Source organism: Ambystoma mexicanum, chromosome 6q (genome assembly GCF_040938575.1).
Source record: "Ambystoma mexicanum isolate Mex_15411 chromosome 6q, UKY_AmexF1_1, whole genome shotgun sequence".
Classification (NCBI taxonomy): domain Eukaryota; kingdom Metazoa; phylum Chordata; class Amphibia; order Caudata; family Ambystomatidae; genus Ambystoma; species Ambystoma mexicanum.
Genome location: NC_090937.1, coordinates 272,829,795 through 272,854,843, shown reverse-complemented (window position 1 = coordinate 272,854,843; position 25,049 = coordinate 272,829,795). Strand labels below are relative to the sequence as shown.

The 25,049-nt window shown below is 45.8% G+C and overlaps 1 protein-coding gene across 7 annotated transcripts in view; it reads left to right on the top strand.

The window, feature by feature from the left end:
• Positions 1 to 25,049, top strand: part of FAM13A (family with sequence similarity 13 member A) — a 2,868,510-nt gene that overhangs the window by 2,175,493 nt on the left and 667,968 nt on the right. For all 7 annotated transcript variants that reach the window (XM_069630746.1, XM_069630744.1, XM_069630745.1 and 4 more), the window contains one exon: positions 8,858 to 9,008. In XM_069630746.1, the coding sequence (XP_069486847.1) occupies positions 8,858 to 9,008 (151 nt within the window). The remainder of the gene's footprint in view (positions 1 to 8,857; positions 9,009 to 25,049) is intronic.

Below are 25,049 nucleotides of genomic sequence, written 5' to 3'. Positions count from 1 at the left end.
GTCGAGATCTTTGGCAAGATCCTCGGTCAATTGCGTTGAGGCTTCAGCATCTGTTATTTCAGCTTGTGTTATTTGAACACAAATTGGAGAAACCATCAATGTCGATTGTTTATTGGGTGGCTCTTTTTTTGCGGGTGTAGATTGTGTGAAGTGGTCACGGAGTAATTCAAAAGCATCTTCCTTATATTCAGTTTCTTCTTCTTGTCGAGTTCTCACATTGTAGCAATGGTCCAAAAACACTTGACTAGCTTTGCCGGTCACATTCAATTCATTTTCTGGCCATTGGGCATAAGCATCTCGAGTCTGCATATTGATTTGACTACACCGCGTCTCAAATAATAATTGCTCCATGGTGAAATCTGTTGGGCAAGCAGCATCTTTGGTTTCATTTATTGTCTGTGTCTTCATACTTCGTATTCTTCTGGGCCTCTAGGAGATGGGTTATAAAAACATGTTGAATGTAAATCCAACATACAGTATATAGCACTTTAGATTTTTTTAAAAGCATGTTATGAAGACAACACCAGCCCAAACCAGTTTTTGTAAACGAAATTGTTGTTTAGTTACCCTTGTTTTCTTGATTTTCTGCGAAACCGCTTCACTGTAACGACTGCCTCAGAAAGCTGGTCCGCCACCTCTGATCCATGTGCCTCTTCTTGTAATTCACGACCTTGTATACATCCCTTGAGTAGAATATTCATTAAAAACAAGTAAATCGTATTTGTTTACAAGGTTATGTATGTAAACGATATGTGAGAGGAAAGAATTTGATTTCAGTATACGTTATTTAGTCAAAATATACATTTCGAATTTCCCCTGATTGATGGCTAGTGTACTCTATCAGAGATCACCGTGCGAACCCCACTGATTGTAATGTTGCACTCAAGCAGTTTGCATTGTATTCGGCATTAGGGTAAAAATTGTAACGTTCAAACTGAAATGGTAAAAATTTGAAAGATGCTAGTTTATAATAATGTCACTGTCTAATAGTATCAGATGTAGGATATACTTTCTTTCATTCAAGGGAACTGTCAGTACGCATACCGCATGCTCTGGACCAGCTCCAAAGGATGATGTAATTGTAGTCGAAGTACCAGCATCCCCGTGTAACACAATACTTGTTTTAGTATGGATGTAAAAAGTGAAATTGAACAGACGCAATCGGATGCAGACAATGGTACCTATCAATAAAAACCCCTAAATGAAACATTATGTAAACAATTGACAGCATAAACTATTTCATATTATCTAAAATTCCATGCATAATACATTTCTGTAATCGAAAAGCGAAATAAAAGTACCTGATAGGTGCTCAAAGTTGTTGTTGACTCGGGAAAGAAATGGATGCAGAATCTTGCTCCTTCATTTTCAGTGCATTGTCATGAAGTGGTAAAGGGAAAATTAGCTTTGCATTATATCCAACTCTCAAAAATATGAACTTCAGCAAGTCTGTATGGCTCACCATTGGTATACTAGACGTGTCGGTGATGTCGTCACTAACGATAGTCTGTGCTTCAGTCAATAGGCTCACCTAAAAGAATTGACATGTGAAGCAACCGATTACGAAAAGATTATGCTAATTTCAAAGGGCACTATAGCATAGTTTTCTGTGTTCATAAATAATGTTCTATGATGCTCCTAAAACCAGGGACAGATGTCTAGCAAAATGGGGTATAGTTATAAAGCAATACAATCTGGTAAATATGCAAAGTTTAGTAAGAAACATTTACACCAAAAGCACCAATCCGTCCATGTAGTTACCTGTTCAGTACCCCAAGGCCTACAGCTAATGCATGAACCGTGACTTACCTGATGCAGCGTGTGCATGAATAGAGTTGAAATTGCATTTGGAAGCAATTTACGAGACGTTCTGAGTCGATGCTTCTTTGTGTACTGGGATTGGTCGTACATATTTGGGGTAAAGTGCAGGCTGCAGATGCGGAATCGATAGCCCCTCAAGTCCCCAAAGACATCCTGGGCTCTACTTTCAAGCTCATCCGGTGCAAATCCACAATATCTGACCCATTCTTTTATTAGATCTATATTCCTTGGGAATATATGCATTATTGTGCCCTTAGGTATGGTATGGGTCTTAGAAAGGCAACCGTTGAAAAATCAGTTAACATTTTTTTTCCAAAAAAGTCCACATCGTTAAAAAATTATTTTGCATGAATGCCTGAGAAAGATGGAATTATATCATAAATGTTTCTATGCAATGTTTGTTTTGGTCACAGAAGCAACACCTGTATAGCGTAGCCGACTGTACACTAGGATAACTTTCATACACAATTGATTGATGTGATGCAAATCGTAATGTGTTACTCGTCCCTTGAATGTACTATCATGCATCAAAAGGAAACATGCTTATAGACGCGGTCCACGAAGGATGCAATTCTATCACAATTGACAATGATGGCTATTGCTATATATCGAGAACAGTACAAATTAAACACAAGGCAATGGCAATGAGATGAATGAACATTACACTATTGGGTACATTTGTTCGAAATAGATAGACATTTTGAGATTGAGACGAGCTGATTAGGTGATCTGCCCTTACCTTGACAAGTTGACTTCTAGTGCTCAGAGATGTTCACAGGTAGCACGATGACGACCTGACTTTCAGTGGTCACAGATGTTCTCAGGTAGCACGATCACGAGTTGACTTGCAGTGCTCATAGATGTTCTCATGATAAATATCAAGGGGTTTATAAAGAATTAGACAAGTGGGTGTGTATGTGAATGAGTGACGTGTATATGGCGTGGTCTTATGTGGATAGCAGGGGTGCAGCCTGCTTCTGGGGAGCCTGCCTGGAGACACTGGGTCTGGGGAGGCCATGTGAACAATGGCCCCTGCGCGGAAGATATCTTTGATGTGTACATAGTGTTTGGCACCTTGGCCCTTCCCATCCCTGCCCGCCCCCTTGGCAGCGCACATCCACTGATGCAAACTGCCGTTGATAATGGAGGGGATGGATGGATGGGCATGAGGCGTGCAGACAAGGCACAAAACACCGCTGAAGGGAGAGAGACACTTATGTGGATTGCAGGGGCACGGTCTGCTTCAGAAGAGCCTGCCTGGAGACACCAGGTCTGGCTAGGCCATGTGTACAATGGCCCCTGCGCGTAAGATACATTTGAAGTGTACATTGTGTTTAGCACCTCGGCCGTTCCCACCCAGTAAGCCCTGTAAACAACCATTCATAAAAGTTCAGTTGTATTTTATTTTGTTGCTGATGGCACAAATGTACTACACATTATGTACTTGGGTTGCAGCACAGTGTGGGAAAATCCCCTGTACTGACCGCTGTCACTGGGGAATGTGTCTTTAATGGGCCCAACGAAACAGGTGGGTATTACTTGTCGAACGCGTTGTCCAAGCCTCCCATGAAGACACCATGTAAACACACGATAGGCCACCAGCCTGTACTACCTTTGGAAGAGAAAGATACAAACTGTATTTAAATGAACAATATAATTGTGTATCAAACCTTAGTTGACAATGCAATCTTGTATCATATGGCATTGTTGCCAGTACAAATGTTACTTCACGGATCAATCAACTTGGGCTTTAAAGTGTAGACAAATTACAAAAGTGAACAACTATGCATTCCATTACATTTGGGACACAGAGAAATATTGTTTCTTGTTTGTACGTCAAAGACACATAAGATGACCACTATGATTTCCGTAAATCGCGAGTGATCTATAGAATTGCAAGACTAAATTCACTTGGCAGTGATAGATCAAAGTTATGACGATATAGGAGACAAACATGAAATGTTAGTGGCCTAAGTGACATCACATCTAGAGTACACTTACTCATTACTTGGATTGTGAGGGCGAACTGTTGTGCATAAGCACCATCATAATCCTCAACACGGACCGTGTGAGGCAGGTTGCCCTGAAGTCATGCAGCTTGGTAATGCATTGCGGCTGTGTCTCATCTTCCGATAAATAGGACAAGCATCCAGAGTTTTCCCGGCAGCAGCAGTTCTCCTCCTCGGTGGGCAGGACCTTGCACCGATTGCAGGTACACCAGGTGGAGACGTCGTCCATGCGACTAGGCTCAGGCTCTTGATCTGGTGATTTGTCCTCCCAACTGTTGTCCGGAGCCCCATCGTTTCCGCATCTTTCTCTTTAGAGTAATTCTGCCTCGGAATACTCCGGCTCATACTGGTAGGGCTGTATTGTTGCCATTATACGACAAAATTAAAATAGATAGTAATGGTAGTACTAGTATCCGTTTGCACGGGCTACGAGCAACAAAGATATCTGAACAGAGCAGAAACGAGCCATAGGATACGCAAAAAGACAGTGAAACAATTGGAAACGCAAATCTGATGTTGTCTGATGAGAAGCGGTCTGTTTATACTTATTCATGAAAGAGGCGTCCTACCATTTCCATGGAGACACGTCATTAGCTGGAGCACAGAGAACGTTGACAGGAGACGTGCCTTCGCATTGTGAAATGGACCGTACGCGTCTAATGATGTCAGCCTCAGGGGCGGGGCATATGATTTAGTGCCGCCAGGGCAGTTCACCTTAGGGCGATGCGGCAACGGTTAAGATTAGCACAAGATGGCAACGCCCTGCTGCCTGATTTCACATGTGTAAAAGTGAGGAAAACTACGGTAAGGTGCATAGGAAATATTTGTACAATCGGGCAATGTATGCTTAAAAACACATGCCAGAACGCTCAGGACAATAATATGTTTGAGCGCACTATTCCTTTAAGTCATAGATGGAACATCGGTTTGTCTTCTGCTTGGAAATGCTGCTCTCAACTGTCTGCTGGACTGCTATCGTGAAGTCTTCCACCTCCTTGTCGATATCTTCCTTGATGCTCAGGGGGTCAGGTGTGACCTTGCTGTTCAGCTCTTCTTTGGGCTTCACGCCCCACTTTTATATGGTGTGCATTGTCCGAGGTGAAACTTTCCATGCGCTGGGCTGGATTCGGCTCCCAGGAACCGTTTGCCCCCTGCTGTCATCTAAACTTCTCCGGAACACTGCAGCCATTACCTTCCTTTGTCGGGCTGCCCCCTGGGCAGGGCACTGAGTACGCAGTACTCAGAAGGGACATCTGTGTGAAAGTCCCTATATGCCCTTGCTTTGCGTTTCCTGCCTGGATGTGTCACCCCTGAGGGGGAGGACACCAACCTGGCGCACCCGCCCAGGAGAATTGGTCTATCCCATGGCGCTTAATGCTCCATCATCCGGCCATGCGGCCCGTTAGGGGATTGCGGCTTTTGTTTAGCTGGTACTGAGGGGACGCCATTTACCCGACTCTGTCTTCAACCAGCAGTTTGGCTCCTCCTGTTAGTCTTCTAAAATGAAGATTGACAACAAGGCCTAATAACACTCTCCGCAAGAGAATATGTGTCCTGCACGCAGAATAAAGTAGTATAAATGGGCATGATGAAACTGTAGTGAGCAGTATATATCTAGCATGAGTAATACTGGGTTGCTTTAAGTACTCCCCCATAGTTTGGTCATTTGTTTCTCTCTTGTCGATTATAATGGATTGTGTCTTATCATTATGGCGACGTGGCAGTCCAGAGTGGTATTTTTCAAATGTATTCTTCCCCACCACCTCCCTTTTCGGGAGAATTCTCATTCAATGGCTAATTCCCCTTACCTAGTGAGTCCCCCAGCAACTTTGCTGGATCTCTGGAGTTTATTTTTTCCACTTGGTAAGAGTGTACCGCTTTTTCCCACTATTACCTGAATTTTGCCATGTGTATTTCAGCTGTTTTGTGATTGTGGACTCTGGAGTACACCCCTTCAGTAGCCCCCTTCTTTTGTGTGTTACTCAGCACCTCCAGTGCAAGTACACAGGGTTGTCTTTTAGACTTCCCACCGACTCCATTTCTGAGGCTGACTACTGTCCCCCAGAAAAGGGTAAAGTTGCCATTAACTTACTTAGTCATTTAGCCACAGATCCAGTACACCCCATCGTACATGGAGTACTGGAAAGGGTTAATCCTTAGCCCTTTTTATCTGTACCTCTTAGAGCATTGTTTCGCTCTTTTAACATTTAGACTTGGCTGGTGGCAGTGGTATCTACCCTAACTTTCCTACCGCGATTATACTATATAAACGTGCTATTGTTTTAGGCTATTATATTAGCCTCGAACTTAAACCTGCTGGACAAAATACTTTTTCTTTTGGCTCCGGTCGGGTTTATTCGCCATTTCTTTTTGTTAAAGTCCTTCTTGTGTTTTACTTTGAGCTGCAAACCATTTTTGCCTTCTTTGTTTACTGTCTTTTGACGGGCTTCTGCCAAGAAGCCCTCCTCTAGGCACCTGGGTGTCTAGGTGGGCTGAATGTGAGGGTGGGGTGTAGTCACCCCCTGCCCAGGGTATCCTAGGAAACCCAAGTCGCACTTTGCCATGATTGGCTGAGGTGGTTTTCCGGGCCGGACAACCCCCCTGCTTGCTGCGTGCTTGATAGCCAGGCTGTGTGAATGTGGGATTTTCACATAAAAGGCAGGACTCTTGGGTTGGAAGTCAGTCGCCACTGGAACTACAAGGAACCGAAGAGAAGCGGAGAAGAAGTTGACTGCTGCAACTATCCCGTCCCGGTGAAGCCCTGCTGCAGTCCTGAGCTATCTACCCTTCGACGACCAGAGAAGATCCAGTCCGGAGTCTTCTTCCTTTAGCTTGGTCGGGATAATCAGCTCATCTTCTACAGCCAGAGGATCCTCTTCGTGGTTGAAATCGCTACACACTGCTGTAGTGGTCTGGATAGCCATCTGAAGAGCTGCTCCTGTTTTTAAGGAGCGCACCTTTTATTCACCGTCGCTGCTGCCGGCTTCATTGCTGTGTGGTGCAGACCCCTCCAGACGTCGTCCTTCGGAACGAAGCTCCAGGAACTGAGGGTCTCCAGGAAACTACCAGGAACAACTGCCGTGGCACCAGCTTCTTCTTTGAAAAAGGTACTGTGTTCTGCTCGAGGAATTTGGGTGAATCCCTTTTCTTCGCCTCCAAGGCTTGCCCTTGTCTTCCCTCCTTCTTATAACTTATGCTTCCTCTATTGACAATAACTAAGTACTCCTGGCTACGTTGAATCGTGAACTGTCCGACTGTGTGATCTTCGACAACAGGCACCCGGTTCCACTTGACACTGGCTCCGGCCTATTGACTTTAGAATTTCTGTCTAAAAGTGTTCTCTGATCCTGTCTGCCTTGACAAAAGTATTGCCTATGATTTTTGCCCCCAACTCTCTCTGGGTATCTCAGGTGCTAAGTGTGTTTTTACCCTGGTAACATCTCTTGCCGCAGATACTTGTTTCTTTAGTAAGACTGAACTGTCATTACTGTCAAAAAGTGATCACAAGTGTATTATCGGTAACGACTTTTGTTTCATAACATTGGTCCGCTAAAACACGGGGTACTTAACTTGAAGTACACCGTACAAAGTGAATTGGTTAGTTGTAGTATTTTTACGTGTTTTTTTTTTTAATTAATAGAAGTTTCGTGTTTGTAACAAATTATTTAAAAATAAATGTACTTATATTTTTTACCTGAAACCTTGAGTCAGTGTTTGCTTGAGTCACAGTTATTGTGGTCCCTTTGTGTAATCTCTGCTACTGCTCATATACTCTTGAGATAAGCCTGGCTGCTCCGCTACTGCTACCACTTTAACATAGTAGTACAGGCTTGTACCAAAGGTAAAACTTGTATTGCCACCTGTGGTCTTAATTGTGTGTAGTGGTCCCTAAGGGCACTGCACGGGATTCTGCCTAACACTCCCCTCTGCTTATCTTTGCCTTTCTTGTTTTTCTCTCTTCTCATTATTGAGGGGGCGGGAGTGGTTTTAAAGTTTCAGAGCTTGTGATTGCGCGAAAATCAAATTGTTTTTTGTTTGTTAAATACCTGTTGGAAGCAGTAGACTTGAGTTACAATGGTGGGAACTGGTAATTCAGTTTAGTGCGTCCACTTATCCACACGCCAACGAGCCGATTCTACTTACTCCTTCCAGTGTAGATCAATTAAGTTCCAATGAGCTGAGTCAAAACGTATTATTTATAGTGATGCAAGACCTATGGAGCAATAAACAAGGTGGTGGCAGTATGTGATTGATTATATTGCTATTTTATTGGGAGCATACATATCTAGCCCAGTCGTATATAGGAACTATTTACTTGTGCGTGCTATCATGGGATCACTTTTGAATTACTACCAGTGTACTCCTCCCCGAGTAAGCTTTTTCATAGAAATTAAGCGTTGTTTTGTGTTCGGTCCTCGAGGACGTGCACAGTTTGCTAGTGGGCTGAGTGTCAGAGAGCTTCCATGCATTCGCAATACCAGCTCCTCGGAATCAAGTTTCTCCAGGGCTGCGCGCGCATTATATTTATGACTCGCTGCCAAGGTTTGCTCTCTTTCCAGCCAGCTGAAATGTCAGATAATACCCCTGCGCTGTGGTCGGCGAGCCAGCGGCTACACTGTGCGGTGCCCAGCAGAGGCCCCTCAGCCTTCCCGAATGGCGCAAAACCTGCCATTTCCCGCTTCGCTATGCTGCCTTGTCTGTGCCCCCTTAGTAAAAGAAGCAGCATGATCACGTTGTTATTCCCAGAAAGAGCACGAGTTCCCGTGGGACCCTCCATGATCGATATTCAGTCGGCAAGTCGCATCCATTTGTCTGGGCCACCCCTCCCCAGGAATTGGCGCTGTGCTGTGTTCAAGGGTACCAGATGGGCGGGTGCTTTTTCATTCAGCCTTTCTGTTGTGGGTCACTGGCCAGTGCCCAGGGCATGGAGCAGCAATCCCTACACGTGTGACTTTGAACTTAGAAGAAGGTTGCAGTTGTGTCCTGTTGTATTGTGCCTATCTAAACTGCGCTCGGGTCTCTTACAGGTTTCCAGTATGAAGATTCAGGGGCACCAGAGCAATGGAGAGACCCGGCTGCAGAGGGGCCTGGAGGCAGAGGCGTCCGGGGCGGAGAGCTTCGCCCACGAGGTGCCGAGGCTGGATTTGACGTCCCTTTCAGAAGACAACCACAGCGAAGGTAAGGATTTTTAGACGTTCTTTATATTACCTGGACAAAATAGCTCTCGGCAGGTCAGTGCGCCTGTCGTAGAGGTCTGAGTGCAACACGTAGGTCACATCGGCACTACCGATACTCCCCTTTTCGGGGTTAATAAAATAGGTCAGTTGGTCAATTCCTCTTCTCCTGAGGTATTTTCTTTAACAGGGTTTCACATTCGAAGACCAGTTTTTTTTACTGTGCTTAGAAACTTGTGCTGCTACTGAACGCGAGCTTGTAGCTAATTCAACCGACATTTTTTCGCAAGGATTATTTTGTCTTCAATATCATAACGATAACCTTTGCATTATCCTTAGTAACACACAGCCAAGCAAGCACACATGCACACCACATGCCTGTTGGGGAGGTTTAACTGGAGCATTTTGTGGGCTTTCGATGAGCCAGGCGCAGGTGTGAGACCTTACGTAAAGACTGCAGCAGCCAAGTCGTGGAAAGACAAATTCACGTGCTAGGTAGGGTCTTTGCATTCCGCAGCAGGGGCTGTCTCACAGGCACACTAAACACTCTTTTAAGGTTTTGGTGGCTGTATCTGCTGAAAGTGCATACTAGTATTCTTGGAATTAAATTATTTTTTATATTACCACAATTGTAGCGATGCAATAATTCTGACTAATTTTATATAAGAATGTGTTTGGTATAATGTAATAATTCATTGTGTTTTATTGTAAAGGTTGGATTTGTTCAGCCATTTACATTAAAAAAAAGTATGTGTTAAGGCGAATGGGTGTGTTCTGACCAGGACGCACACTTGTTCATTAAGAGGGCCTAATCGAAAAGTGGTATGGTTAGATTGCATAACTGGAGCTTGGAGGATGCATCACATGGGTGAGCACACTCATGAAAGGCTTTCGGGATGAAGGCCTTGTTCATGCATGGTGGCTGATAAACGGATCCGGCATCCTTGGTAATGATTTGTTTAATTGTGAATTTCCCTTTTTTCATATAATTAGCATTTTCTGATCATGCATAAACCCTCAGACAGTACAATCGTAGGTTTTCCCTCTACGCCATAACTCCTACTCTCTCATGAATGATTCAGTCATGCGGTTTTCAGTACAAGCTATGAAGTGCGCCAGGTAAAGCACAGAGGCTGAAGCAGTAGCGGGTGATAGTGAAACAGGAACTTAATGAAGATTGCCCAAGCGCATATCTCTGGTAGTCTTGATTCTATTAAAGACACAGAGGTGAGAATTATGCTTTATTATTGCTTCCAACAGCATTTTAGATCTCAACTTTTTCTCTTTTTTTATGTCAGCTTGAAGCTGCAAACACGAAAAAACATAAACATAGAAATGATAGCTACAACTGCAATCCCCATGAGTCCCTGCAGCATGGTAGTCCTGAGCCTCTGTCTCACTGTCCAATCAGGGCTCCTCCTTAGGTACAAATCCCTGTTGCTCTAGGTCCTTTCCTCTTCTCTTTAGAAGCCGTTTTAAACTCTGCAACAGTCTAAGAAACAATCTTAGGTAACTTCTTTTGCACTTTTCTGCCTCGAACTTTCCCGCACTCCAACATCTTTAGAAGTCCTTGTCTTAATGTTCTCCCTGCTAGTTAATCTCGAGTATTCTTCTGATCGTCTCCTATGTGAAAAGAGATGGATATTGTTAGGGAGGCGAATCCGCTGTTTGCGTCATTTCAACATGGCATACTGTATAATCATTATTCAGCGTATTCTAACTGGGCGGGATAATGCTTGTTCAAAGCTTTCTACCACGGCTGTCGCAATATTAGAAACAGGTTTAAAATAGAAGGTCCTGAAAACTGAGTCGCTTGACCAGTCAGCTGCCTTCATGATCTCTTGCAGCAGAACTCCTGCTGCAAAAGCTCGGGAAGCCATAGTTCCTCTGGTCGAGTGAGCCCCAAATAAGGAAATGTCTATCCCTGCTAGGGCCATTATCTCCTTCACCCATCTTGCTATGGTGGCTGGCGCTACTGCGTTGTATGGCTTTCTGCGCGCTATCAATAGTTGCTTGACACCCTGTGGTCTTACTGCTACTGTTGCTCTTTCATAACACTATGCATTTAGCTACACATAGTTTGCTATTGTTTGGGAAATATGGATATGAGATCACCTTGGAGTTAGTCCTCGTATGCTGCGCAATATTAAACGCTATGCCCTCTGGGTAGAGGACTTTCCTGTCGATCTCTAAAGCCTTCACGTCTGAAACCTTTCTACAGGATACTAGGCAAAGTAACGTGGCTAATTTCCCTGATAATTGTCTTCACAAGAGAAGTTAATTCCTTGGCCATTGTTCGAATAAATTCAAGATTCTGTTAACATCCCATAGGGATGAATATTTTGGCTGGGAAGGTTTGCTAACTTTCACTCCCTTTATGAGCCTAGCTAATGCTGAATGTTCCCCCACTGGAGCTCGGTCTGCCAGCCTGTGTCCAGCTGAGATCGCAGATCTATACACCCGACTGTCCTGAAGACTCTGCCCTGATTAGGCAGGCTCCCAAGAAAATTTAACACTTGCACCATAGGGGCTGAAACGGAAGGAATACCCCTCCCCCTGCACCATAGTTCCCAGGCTAGCCAAGCAGAATTATAGCTCCGAACTGTGGAAGGGGCCCATGATACCTTGATACGCTCTGTAGCTTCTTCTGAAAGTCCAGGAAAACTGCATCTGCAACTGAAACTCTGCAAGCTGCTAGTGTTAGCGTTTCATCTTGCACCAGTGGATGTTGGGCTTCCGACGGGTCTGTTAGGAGATCTGCTCTGAGCAATCCTCCGGGGGTAATCCGGGGAAAGTTTAATCGGAACCGGAAACTAAGCTTGCGATTTCCATTCTGGTGTCACTATCACCAACTCTGCTTTGTCTCTGCTTACCTTTGCTAGTGCCTGCGCAAGCATCGCAAAGGGGGGAAAGGCATAATGGATCTGGTCTCCCCAGCTGTGCAGAAAGGCATTCGTCCCAAGAGCCTCCGGGTCTAGCCTCCAGCTGAAGTATTTCGTTAGCTGGGTGTTCAGCCTCGAGGCAAACAGTCTGTATGGAAAGGTCCCCATCTCTGTTGTAACTTCTCGAAGACTGACTTGTGTAATTTCCAGTCGCTCAAGTCTTTTAAATATCGGGAGTTCCAGTCCACTACTGCATTCAGAGCTCCTGGAAGATACTCTGCCATGACTGATATATTTTTCTATAGGCAAAAATGCCAGAAGTCCTTTGCTAGCCCTGCTAGCATCTTGGATTTCGTACCTCCTAGCTTGTTTATGTACCTTACTGCAGAGATGTTGTCCATCCGCATCTCTGTCCTCCAGATGAACCTCAAGAAGGAACTGTATTCTGCTCCTATCGGTATTGTCAGATATGCATCTTTCAAATCTAGGTGTGCTAGCCAATGTTAGGGAGAATTCTCTTAAAAGGGTAATTTCCATACCTAGTGAGTCCCCGAGCAGCTTTGCTGGATTTTTGGGGTTTGTTTTTTTCTCCTGCTAAGAGTGAGACTCTTTTACTCCCACTCTTAGAATTGATTTGAGATATGTCTCTGACTATTTGTGTGATTTTGGGCCATGGGGTCTTTTACTCCATAGGGTATCATCTAATTTTTGTGTATGTGTTACACAGCACCCTCAGTGCAGTAACACAGGGGTGTCATAGTGACCCCCAAACATAGACTCCATACCCTGGGACTGACTACTGTCTCCCAGGGCATGTAAAGTCACCATTGACTTTACTAGTCTTAAATTGTGAACAGAACCAGTACAAACCATCATATTGTGGAAGTACTGGAAGGAGTTAATTATATTGCCCCTGGGTCTGTTTCCAAGGGGGCACTGTCCAGTCCCCCCTTGTCGAGTTTCTGGCTGGTGGCAAGTGGTTACCACGCAAAATAGCCCACCAGAATATTTCCTATGGGATTTTCCCATTGATTTTCAACGCACCACTTTTTGGTGCAATGTTAAAGATACCGCCGGTTTATTTATTTAATATTACATTCACGGTTGGGTCTTTTTGCCAGAACTCTTTTCTAAAATGGCGTTTGTGTCCGTCTCTGTAAATGACCAAGGTCGAGCCCTTTGTTCCACTTTTTGGCGGGCTTCTCCACAGAAGCGTACACTGGTTGCACTTCCTTCCTTATCAGGAGTCACGTGAACAGACGCAAAAACGTCAGAAGTGCGTGAATCAACTAGACCGCGGTCATCCTTACAATGTACCGTCGCTATGGGAGCCTGCAGTATGATATTCTGTACCGTTCTTCTTAATCTCCGGTTTTGCCGCCATGACCATCGCCGGTAAGGTGTAACACCTCCAGGAGCGGTCTATGCCTTTTCTGGCGTCTTTGCCAGCTTTCGTAACAAAAGTGAGCATTTTGGGATCCAGTTCCGACGTGTCTGCCCACTTTTCCTGTAAGTTCGGACCGTGCACATGCTGCTCTCCGATGGAATCTAGTCTCCTTTTATAAGGGTTTGCATATTTTTTGCACCATATATAACGCCACTCTAGGTGATGGGGCCGATTCAGTGGATCAGGGGTGTCTGATTGCCTCTGGTTCAAACATTTCAAACATGTCTTCTTCATCTTCGGGACTCTCCACTTTGCTGGCTTTCGGCTCGCAAGTTGACTTCTTCTGCGGCTCTATGCTCTCATTATCAACACTCACATTGTCATCCTCTTCTTCATACTGCTCAAACTCTTCTGAGGATGAGAGAGCATTCCCTGTGTTTTTCGCCCCTGGGTTACAGGGTACGAGGCTGGGCAAGGCTGAATTTGCTAAGAAAGCGCTCTTAAACCTATTAAGGGCATCGGGCGCCTCCTGCGGCTTCTTTTTTGTCCCCATATTTGAGCCTGGGGGAGTAGAAGAGGCTTTTTTCATACAGGCTGAGTTGCTCCCCTTTTGACTGTCTTTAAGGGGCTTATATGTGGCGGTCCTTTCACCTGGGTCTTGGTGTTTGCCAGCTTTCTTTCCCAAAATGTCTTTTAGGACCTGCAGACTGTCCTGTAGAGGCTTAACTCCATCAGCCACTGCTTTCACTGGGGAGTCCCCCAATATCTTCTTGAAACATTGAGAGAGTTCTGCTTCTTCCTCGCCTACCTCTTGTTCACTGTCCTTGCTCCAAACAACATCCCCATGTCATAAGCCATGCTTTGTTTAAATGTTGGCTGTGAAGCAGGGAAAAGGAGGCACTGTCACCAGCAATTTGAACTGTGACAGTGAGATGTTCAGTCAATAATTGTAAGTTTTTATCCTGTATCCAATATAATTGTTTAGCCTCTTAATTACTGCTGAAAAGCTAGCAGTCTGTGTGCCTGAGGAACGGAGGAATTGTGCTTAACGTTTGTTTCGGAACGTTTATTTGCATTGGTTTACTGCGCATGCACAGCTTGATGCTAGCCGCATCATAAATCTGTTCGACGTGTGAGTGGGTTGCCGGAATCTATCAAGTAAGTTTGATACCACAAATGCGAAGAAGTAGACAGGAGCCCTGTACCAGCGAGATCGTTCGCAGGCCCGGTCTGCTTTCAAGTATTATGCGAAAGCCGCGTTCGTATTGAATGAGGGACGGTGGTTGTTAGGCAGAAACCTGTGCAGTTCCCTTAGGGACCACTGCAAAAGGATTAAGACTACAGGTGTTGGCAGTAAACCCAATTGGTAGCAGTCTGTACCACCCAGATTTACCTGGTAGCTGTGGCTGAGCAGCCAGACCTCTCTCAAGAAGAGTTAGACAGTATATAGTGTATACAAGATAGGTACCAAAATACAGTAGCACAAGCAAACACTGACCAGAGCTTTGGTATCAAAGTATATAATTATTTACTAAAAGACACACTTAGAAACACTCCAGCACTATTATTGTAAGCAAGTTCAAAAACACAGTCACTATTAATATATATATACATCCCTTATTCCTTATTAGACAAGTCTTAGTTAACACCACTTATTTCCAGACAGGTGAGCGCTTAACTAAAGATGGCACTCCAATAAGGTAAGAAAAAGGGAGGGAAAAGGCAGAAATTAGGAAAAGCACACAACACAATACTTTAGAAGCACCTAGCAAGGCAGGAAAGTCAAAGTCTACTTGTGAGCAAAAAGTTCAGAGGCCAGGCTCCCTCATGGAGAGAGTAGAACACCAATGCGCCCAAGATCACACAGTTTAAACGGCTTGAAAAGTCTTGCAGGGAGTTAAAAAAGGAATTAGTTCAGCTCAGAAAAGTTCAGTTAGCCAGCCTAGGGCCAACCCAAGTGGTAAATTGAGGATTTAAGAGACACCCCACTCAGACCATTGCGAGGGAGGCCAGGCGGACACAGTACCTTGAAAGTGGAGAGAATCCTCCAGCGGGGGCAGTTGTTCCTGGCAGCGGGTGCAAGTCGCGGCGTCGTCCAGAGGAAGAGATGATCTCGACGTGGAGGAAAGCTGAAGGTCGTTGCACTGCCAGGGAAGAAACCAGCTGCGGAGTTCTCTGGTGAAAAGGTACTACTCTTTTATTCGCGGTAGTGGTAAAACGTGGTATCTTGGTTGCCGGGGTGCTTGGCACAGGCAAGGCGGCCACGAGATGATCCGGGAAGGCGAAAAGGCGGGCAAACTGGTTATCCCCACCAGTCAAAGGAAGAAGACTCTTCGGGATGAAGATCTCCTCTGTCGTTGGAAGAAGTGGTGAGTCGGTTCAGCAGGGCTCCACCGGTGGTGTCGTCGTTACAGGTCGGCTCAGCTTCTCCCTCTTCGGATTCTTTGGTCCTGTGGCGACGTCTGAAGTTCCAGTCCCCAAAGCCCTGCTTTTATGCAGAAAACCCCCATTCATCAGTCCTAGCTGTCACTCAAACATGCTAAGTGGTAAGCCGGGCGGCTCACCACTGGGCCAATCACACAAGAGTGCGACTTGAGTTGCCGAGGCAACTCAGTCCAGGGTGCCTAAACCCCCCCTCCCACGCATCCTTTAGACCCAGACAGGGTGGCACCACTTTTGGAGGCTTCTGTAGAGAAGCCCGACAAAAAGTGGAACAAAGGGCTCAACTTGGGTTGGAGTTACAGAGGCCAACACAAACGCCATTTTAAAACCGAGTCCTGGCAAAAAGACCCAACCGGGGAATAAATATTAAATAAATAACCCGGCGGTATCTTTAACATTGCACCAAAAAGTGGTGCGTTTAAAATGAATGGGAAAATCCCATAGTAAATATTCTTAAGGAATATTTTGCGTGGTAACCACTGCCACCAGCCAGAAACTCGACGAGGGGGCACTGCACAGTGCCCCCTCGAAAAACAGACCCAGGGGCAATCTAATTATTCCTACCAGTACTTCCACAATATGATGGTTTGTACTGGTTCTGTTAGTAATTTGGGACTAGTAAAGCCAATGGTGACTTTACATGCCCTGGGAGACAGCAGTCAGTCCCAGGGTATGGAGTCTATGTTTGGGGGTCACTATGACACCCCTGTGTTACTGTACTGAGGGTGCTGTGTAACACACTTACCAAAAACCACATGAAACCCTAGGGAGTAAAAGACCCCATAGCCCATAAACACATTACAAAGTCAAAGGATATCTCAAATCATGTCTAAGAGTGGGAGAAAGAGTCTCACTCTTAGCAGGAGAAAAAAATAAACCCCAAATATCCAGCAAAGCTGCTGGGGGACTCACTAGGTTTGGGAAATTAGCCTTAACAGAGAATTCTCCTTAACAGTGGTGCACTGGTAAACGTATACATGTCATTTCAATGAGAAACGTTCTATCTCAATAACATGACGTTCATCTCTCGCGCAAGAAATACCAAGCGCACATCAAAATATCCATAAACACTTAAAATAATTGTGAAGTAATATGGGGTTACTTAGCTTTCGGTTGCAGTAAAAAAGAAGAGGAAAGGATCTAGGGAAACAGGGATTTGTACCTAAGGAGGAGCCCTGATTGGACAGTGAGACAGAGATTTCTCTCTGTTTGTTTTTTCGTGTTTGCAGCTTCAAGGTGACATAAAAAAAGGAGAGAAAAGGTTGAGATTTAAAATGCTGTTGGAAGCATTAATAAAGAAGTTTATTACATAATGCTTGCCTCGGGTCTTGACTTAGAATTTGCAACAAGAAGTTCCATAAATGAACTGGCACCCTAGCAGGGTGACGAATACTGCTGCCCCATTGAATGTCTCCCTTGCAAATTAATCCATGCACATGTGAAAGCAAATCCGCTATTACGGGTGCATGAGGGTCGAGCAGCGTGAGGGAAGTGGCAAGGGAGAAAGTGAGGATGTGGGTAGAAAAGGGAGCTGTGGCAGGAAATTGCATCACCTCCTTTCATTAGGTATCTAGAGTGAAGAGAGTTCATATTGTCTGAGTTTAGCAAGTGTGATCGTCTTCCCCATGGGACAGTTTTTGGTCCACTGATGTCATGCAAAGTTGATCTTCTCTTTGTTGAGACTTGGTATTCTCATGTGTTTTGTAGCTCTCAGGTAACTGCTTTGTGTCCTTATTTATGTTTGTTGCATATTCAGGTATTAAAGGCAGGTACTTTGGTGCTGGGGGCTAGGTGAACCTTGATATGATGGAGCTTTTGGTGTCTTGTGGAGATCGTTTCCATTTTGGTGATTTTTTTTCTTCATAAAGTGCTAACACAGAGGGGGTCCGGTCTGGAATCTGTGTAGAGTTTCAGAATTTTCGAGCTTCTCAACCAGTTTGATAGGTCCACTACACTTGCGGGCATGTTCTTTGAGGATTCCAATCGTGCGTCACACACTGGACCAGGACACTTGTTCTTAGCCTGCGATGTGATGCTCAATAGGAATGCTTTTTCTTTAATTTCAATTAATTCAAATTGAGCCGGTACCCGACCCGTCTCACACCCCCTTTTACAAATACCCCGGGTCACAATGGACAATGCACCATGAACCAGGCCTGTTGGTGAAAATACAATATTTATTTATTTTTAAAATTCACAAAAATCACACACATTTTAATATTGGGCAGCAATCGCCAATGGGGTGATGATGACAATGGAAATGGAAGCAATGCACTAGGTTAACCTTCTAGTAGAACATACCCAAAGCACAAATGAATAGGAGCACTTTTTGAATTAGGATAGATAGCACCCAAGTTAAGGTTTCCCCCTGCAATGTTCCCTCAACCCACAAATAATCGAATTCTGAGTGGATAGAAAGAAGCAGCAGGTAGTCGGGGATAAAAGGCAGCAAACCGAATCAAAATCCGACCTTCCGTCACAAAATAAGATTTTAAACCCTTGGCAAAGGTCTAAAATGACACTTGGATTTTGCTAAATAATTAATTATATGCGTGCTGAAATGATATGCATTTGTTTTATCACAGTATTAGGGCTGTTATCCCACTATCAACCATCAGGCAAGGTATCACAAAAGCCTACAGTTCACAAAACAGATTGAAATTGAAAACCCAGTGCAGCCGAATTCATACATGGAAAAGTTGCATTTTTTTCTGGTTTGCAGTTTTAAATGCAAACACGTTTTTTTCAAAAAACGGGTGAAAAACACTGAATCGGAATGCGGTCTTTGAGCAGGGGGATAGATGCATAGCACAGGGACAATATAGAATTGAGAGAGATTTGGAAGGTAGAATAAGGTTCGTTCTTAGGAAAATAGAGCAGTGAAAAAGAGAGAATCAGTTTTAAAAATGAAAGGCAAATTTTACTTAAACTAAATTATTTAGACTATATTGTTGAAGAAAGCCACGGTACGTCAAAGATTGATTTGCGACGTCAACCTTTTCCCGTCGGGTTCTGATCTATGTGTGAATTCATTTAAATTACTCCAAATATTTCTAATGAGTTACAAGGTGAGGTGAATAAAAGAGTTGTGCTAACACTAGGAAACAAGAACAGGGTGCACAGAAAATTGGAACAGTCTATACAAGTTATCAGGGTATGGACAATGTTGCTTGGAGTGTGGCACATTGAAATAAGTCAAAATGGGGTAGAATATGTGTTATGGGATGGGGATACTAGCAGTATGCTCTTAAATTTGGGATTAGGAACAGTCAACCGGGTTCTAGGCTCGGGTCACCAGGTAGCGGCGGACTCTCCTAGCAGAACAGCTGGGCCTGTCTGGTCACAGGATAATCAGGACAGCTGGATGTCAGGGTTACAGCGGGCAGGCAGTTAGTGGGCAAACAGCCAGTCTGGTTTCAGGATGCTTCCCAAAAGAACACCACAGCTTTTCCCTTTGGTTATTGGGATTTCTTAAGTGGGATCTCTAGATTGAGGCCTTGCTGGGATGGTCAGCAGTGCTTTGCCTTTGCAGTGGGATCTGGAATCAGCTATGCTTTGGCTTTGCAGTGGGATCTGGAATCTTGCAAGATGCATGTAGAAGATCAAGAACGCAGGCGCAGGAAATTCAGGAAAGAGTCTGTCTAGAGTTTTGTCAGCCACCCTTTTTTATAGAGCATGGTGACATAGAATTATACGGCAGGGTAGGCTTAGCTAAGGATGCGTCTAAACAACTGGATTGGTCAGAGGAGCTAGTTACCGCCTTCCTCCCAGCTGGTTGGATTTCAAGGGCATGATGTCAGATTTATGATGTGAGTTTTACAATGTCTAGAACCGCCCACAGTTACTTTAGCTAAAATTCAGTTTTGCCATGAATGGCACATTTGTACAGTTGGGGCATCTTAACAAATTACATAAGCAGGTTACATATTTTATGCAGAACATGCCAGTCTAACTCTACAATTTGTAAGACACTGTTTTGCCCTTCTAATAATTTTTAGTCCTTTTTAGTGTGAAATATTCAGCCTAAAATTCTATAACTTTACACGTGTGTATGGATCATCATTAGGCATGTCAGTGTTGAATTTTACATTGGCATCATGTACACTTTCCGTGGAATACCCAATTCTCTGCCATTTCTGTTCCCAAGGTGGCAGTTAAGACTACAACTTCTTAAATTAAAACCCACAAAATTATGAAAACTGTTAACTTTTTACATTCCTGCAAATTTCTGTTGCAAAAATAACCATCATCAAAGTTTCTTAATAAAATAGTCTTTTGAAACAAATGGGCATCCTTTGTCCTTCACTCGGACCATTTTTTTCTCTTCGGTTACCTCCAACTGTCAATTCAGTCCAGTGTGGGGAGGGGTTTTCATAGTTTGATTGAAGGTTTATGGCCGCTTCCACTTCACAGGTTGGTGTCCCGGAGCTTTCATTGTAAGAGGCCTCATCCCAGACGAAAGTCTGCCAGGGTAGCAATGATCACTTGTGTGTTTTAGCATCTACTGTGAGGGGCCTTCTGTTGCTGGCAACCCCCAACCAGAAACCTATTTGGGGCTGCTTTCCCCCACTGCAACCAATGCAATGTAATTCCTTATTTTATTTATTTGTTATAAAACAGAATACAGCCTTGTTGAATAAGATCTCCCATATGTTTCACAGCACAAAACCCTTCACATTTCTAGATACGGGCAAGGCCTTATCCAACATACACCTTTAAACAAGTATTTTTCTTAAGTTTGCAAAAGTACATTTTAAACGTGTGGTGGCTGCTGAAATTTTTCTTGCAAATTCGATTTTTCTCTTGCATCTGAATTCCCACATTGTTTTGTAGCCATAGTTAGCTTCTAGTATGCACCAATGGGTTAAAACACAGATTCACTGAAATTGACATAGGCCCCAGAGATCCAGGGCCTTTTTGACGCATTGATCCTTGACATTTTGTAGCCAAAAAGTAAAGCGTTTAGGAAAGCTTCTTTTGCTTTCTTCAGATCTGAACAACAGCATGTCATTCAGGGAATACTGTTCTTGTCTGCTGGAGCACAATGTGAATGTGTATGGCATGGCAGGGTCTTATTAAATAAAAGTAGTGTGATGAGGAATCAGAGAAAAAGAGCATCAGAGTGGCATCATTTATGTAAATATTTCCCTTTTTCCATGGGAACTTTAGGCTTGCAGCAAAGCGCTGCTTTTTCACTCCCCTTCTTTTGTACATGTAAGAACACACTGGCGGGCTTTCACAGTGTGCCCCCTTGTTACATCCTGCCCAATATATGGTTGGAAAGATGGTGCAGCCATCTTTTTGTAGCTGAAAAATGCAGTTTTGGTGTGAGGCATGGTGCTCACAGGAGCCAGCGCAGCCATTTTGCTGCTTCTGCTGAAGTGCCGCTTGGTTATGGAAGGTAGTACAACTGAGTGGGTAAATATATCCCACAATGTGCTTTCTATAGCAGTCTGATCTTGACTAAGTCTCCTACATCGACTTGTCATTAAGTGGTCAAAATATTTTAGTGGCAATATTGCGATGAATCCTGCAGAGTCATCACTGGTCCCCAGCCTAAAGTCTCCTCCCATGTGGCCAGGGGAAGGCAGCCGCTACCTGATCCTGACTCTCAGGGTGGTGGTATGAGGGAGGATCACATGAGGGGAGATGGCTATCAGGGAGAAGTGATGACTACTTTGCGAGAGACACTGTATTCTTCTCCTTTTGAGGATTCTATAATTCTCAGATACTTAATGGCACGCTGTCACTGCACAAGTCCCTCCCACAAGAAAACCCAAAGAACATTCTTTGAAAAACCACCTAAACAAAATACGTTTTACACCTTGGGAAGTCAGGAATCAAATATAACATTCCCTAATTATCGTGATTCTGTCTTGTGTGAATGGTGGGGTGCTTTGACATTGGGGTTAGGACTTCTACCCAACATCTCCTAGCTCTGATAACTTTCAGTTCAACAACCACTCAAAACAAAATAGCCATGGAAAACCTGAAACCATTATGGACTTCAAGACCCATAATGCCTATGGTACTCGGATGAGGAGAAAATAGTTAATGATGCTCAATGATGCTTCTAAGAAGACCGTGCAGTCTAGTTGTTGCACATCCAATAATCGTACTGGGGCATCTATAATCAAGAATTGACCCACAAGTGAAAGAGGGAGTAGCAGAGGCAGAGGCAGCCAGAAGAGAAACCAGAGAAACCAAAGAAGCCAGGAAAGCCACTGAAGTCCGAGAAGCCGGTTAAGCAGCAGATGTGAGAGCGTCAGCCAAAGCCAATGCTGGAGGGGAAGTTGTGGGCTGTTCGAGAGTACGCGTAGCAGGAAGCTACGTGGAGGACAGCAGTGGGGAAAGAAGCCCAGCTCTAAGGGAGAGGTGTGCCGAATCGCAGAAAGTCGCTCAGGTGAGCCAGAGGACGCAGAGATGGGACGGACCCTGCCATGCTCCAGAGAAGGGCCGTGCAGGCAATGGCAGTCACTGGAGAGCTGTCAACGGTATTGCCGGACCTCGGAGGGTCTGACAGCTTACCGAAGACCTGCCCCCATCGCTACTGCACTGCAACACAGAAGAACGACACAAAAGAAGCGGATGAGTTGGCCTAAAGAGAGGTAACCCCAGGGTGCTCCAAAAAGAGCAATTGACAGTAAAAGATATACCCTTATGTCCCGTCCCCTTTCCTCCATACTGCATGGGCGTCACCAGAAAAAACCTTCTTCCCTTTAAATTTAGATGCATGCAGGTGTGTGGCCCTGGGAGCATGTGCTGCCCTGACTCGCCCTCCGGCGCCACATCTCAGTCCGCTTTTCTGCGTCGACGGGCCAAATTCACCAGCGCTCCTGGTTTGTCTTCGGCCATGTACTTCCACACGCGGATACTTCTTCTCTTCTGTCTTTTTTGTCTTGTTATCATTCAGGTACTCAGGCGTCACGCTCCTCCCCGGCGCATGCCACCTTCTACAGGGTTCAGCAGGTATCCATCCTGCTACTGGCTCTTCCTGACTAAAGACCCCCACGCCCTCTGCCTACGGTGCCTTGGCCCAGACCACGGCTGGAACGCTTGTACCGCGTGCAACGCGCTTTCCTCGAGGTCTCTGAAGAACAGACTAGCCAGGTGGAGGGAGCTCTTCCAGAGATCGCCTCCAGAGGGCCTAAAGGACGTCTTCTATCATTGATCCAGGCCCAAGGTAGGGCCGCTCTTTTCCAGTGCACCCCGCAAGGACTCGCCCACGCGGGAGGGCCCGCCCAGGTCCTAGTAACAGCACAAGTCCCAAGGCTGAAACAGCTACCGGCCGACAGGCCGATGGGTCAGTAGATCCTCTCGGTGACAGTGCTGAGGGACCGGGAGGTTCTTTTAGCGGGTCTTTACCCGAGGGGTTACGCCCTAGTACCGGCAACATGTCTGAGAGGGTGCCTATACGCAGTTCTACCGGCAGATCGGCTAAGGATGAAATGCCTATGGGGCCTCGGTCTGAGAAACAGGGTAGGCCCCATGATCGACACTCAAGAGTCCTGGGCGGGGCCCAGTGAGCCGAGCAACACGACGCAGGCACACGGAAGTCAGTTCGACAAAATGGCTGCAGTGCCAGAAAATCCAGACATCCGACCGACGCCTCTCCAGGGAAGGCAGCAGGTGGAGCAACATGTGTCGTGGGACTAGTGTCAACCAGGTATGTGGCCTACAGCTTACCCTTCCTTCGCGCAAGGCAGGTTCCTGCTGCGTCCATATGGGCAGGGCACGCACCGGCTCCAGCAGCCTCTCGCTACCCTGTCAGTATCGCCTACCACCACTCCGACCCGCGTTGACAGGTTCTTTGAACGGTTCCTCAGGCTCATGAAATCTCCTCGGCTGCTGGACATCCTCAGGGACGCCATCAGGGACGCGCCCCCAGCCAATGGCTCCGGCGCCGCAGGCCTCGGTACAGACATCCCTATTCAGCCTCATGTCCAGGCGGTTCCGCAACAGCCTCAGTCTCCGGCTCCGACCTCCCCTCCTCCGGTCCCTAACCAACAGGACCCTCAGGCGGACACAGATGAGGAGGAGGACCTCACCACGCCATCTTCAGCCAAGGCCTTCCACAAACATCTGGCAGGGCTGGCAGTGTACTTGCACCTTCCTCAACCCAAGGTCGAGCAACCAGCAGAGGGGGTCCTCGCAGAAGTCCTCATGCTACGTCCCGTGACCAGAACAGGGATCCCGATGCAGAAGGACATAGTTAACAAAGAAGGATTGGCTCAAGCCTCACTCTGTCCAGCCGGTGAATAAACGCCTGGACGCCAACTACAGGCAGATGAGGGGGATGCACTCTTGCTATTGGCCCATCCACAGCCACACTCCTGCAGCATCACTATACTCCAAGCCTCAGTCGTCCTCAGCCTCCTCCTCTGCGGCACGGCTAGGCAAGGAGGAGATCTTGTAGGCGTATGGGAAGAAGCTGTATTCCAAAGCGTCCTTGCACTTTCGTCAAGCCAATGCTGATGCCATGCTGGCAGCCGTTAACCAGAGGCTTTGGCGGGAAATTGCAGATTTCCTCCCAGAGCTTCCGACACAGAGTCCATCATGACTCAAGGCGGGATTGGCAGAGGCCAAGATGGTGGCGCAGGACATCATGCAGTCTACCGTTGCCCACTTTGACACCTCTGGCCGTGCCGTCTGCATTGCCACAGACATGAGAGGAACAGCCTGGCTATGTGCTACAAAATTCAACCCGGATGTCCAGGATCGCATCTTAGATCTTCCGTTCAAAGGAGGTGACCTCTTCCACTCCACAACGGACAAGGAGCTGGACAAAAAGAAAAACAGCGCACAAATGGTCAAGTCTTTATCCAGCTTGACAAAGACCATGCCCAAAACGTACACCCAGTCCCAGCAGCGTTCGGACAAAGAGCGTACATGCGGAGGGTTCCGCGGCTTCCAAGAGCAGAGGTCCAGGCAGCCTGACCATTCGCCGACTCAACATCGGCGCAAACAACAAAAAGGGGGAGTAAGGGCTTTTTCCAGTCCCCCTCCTCCGCAACCGCCTAAGAGGGAAATAAGGCATGACACGCCCCTTCGGGTCCAGGTGTCTCCAGTGGGGGGCAGGCCTGCTCTCCATGTACATTTCTGGCGCCAGAATTTCGTGGACCCCAGAATCCTCACTGTAGTCTCCACGGGGTACTGTCTCCCTATCCCAGCCTCTCCTCCCTCCTCGCCTCCACTCCCACAGGTTGGGACAGCAACTCTTTTGGCGGCGATCTGGTCGCTCGTCCAGAGACAGGCAGTGGGGGAAGTCCCAGCCTCCCAGCGAGGCTTGGGCTTTTACTCCAGGATTTTCCCCATTCAGAAGAAGAACCAGGCG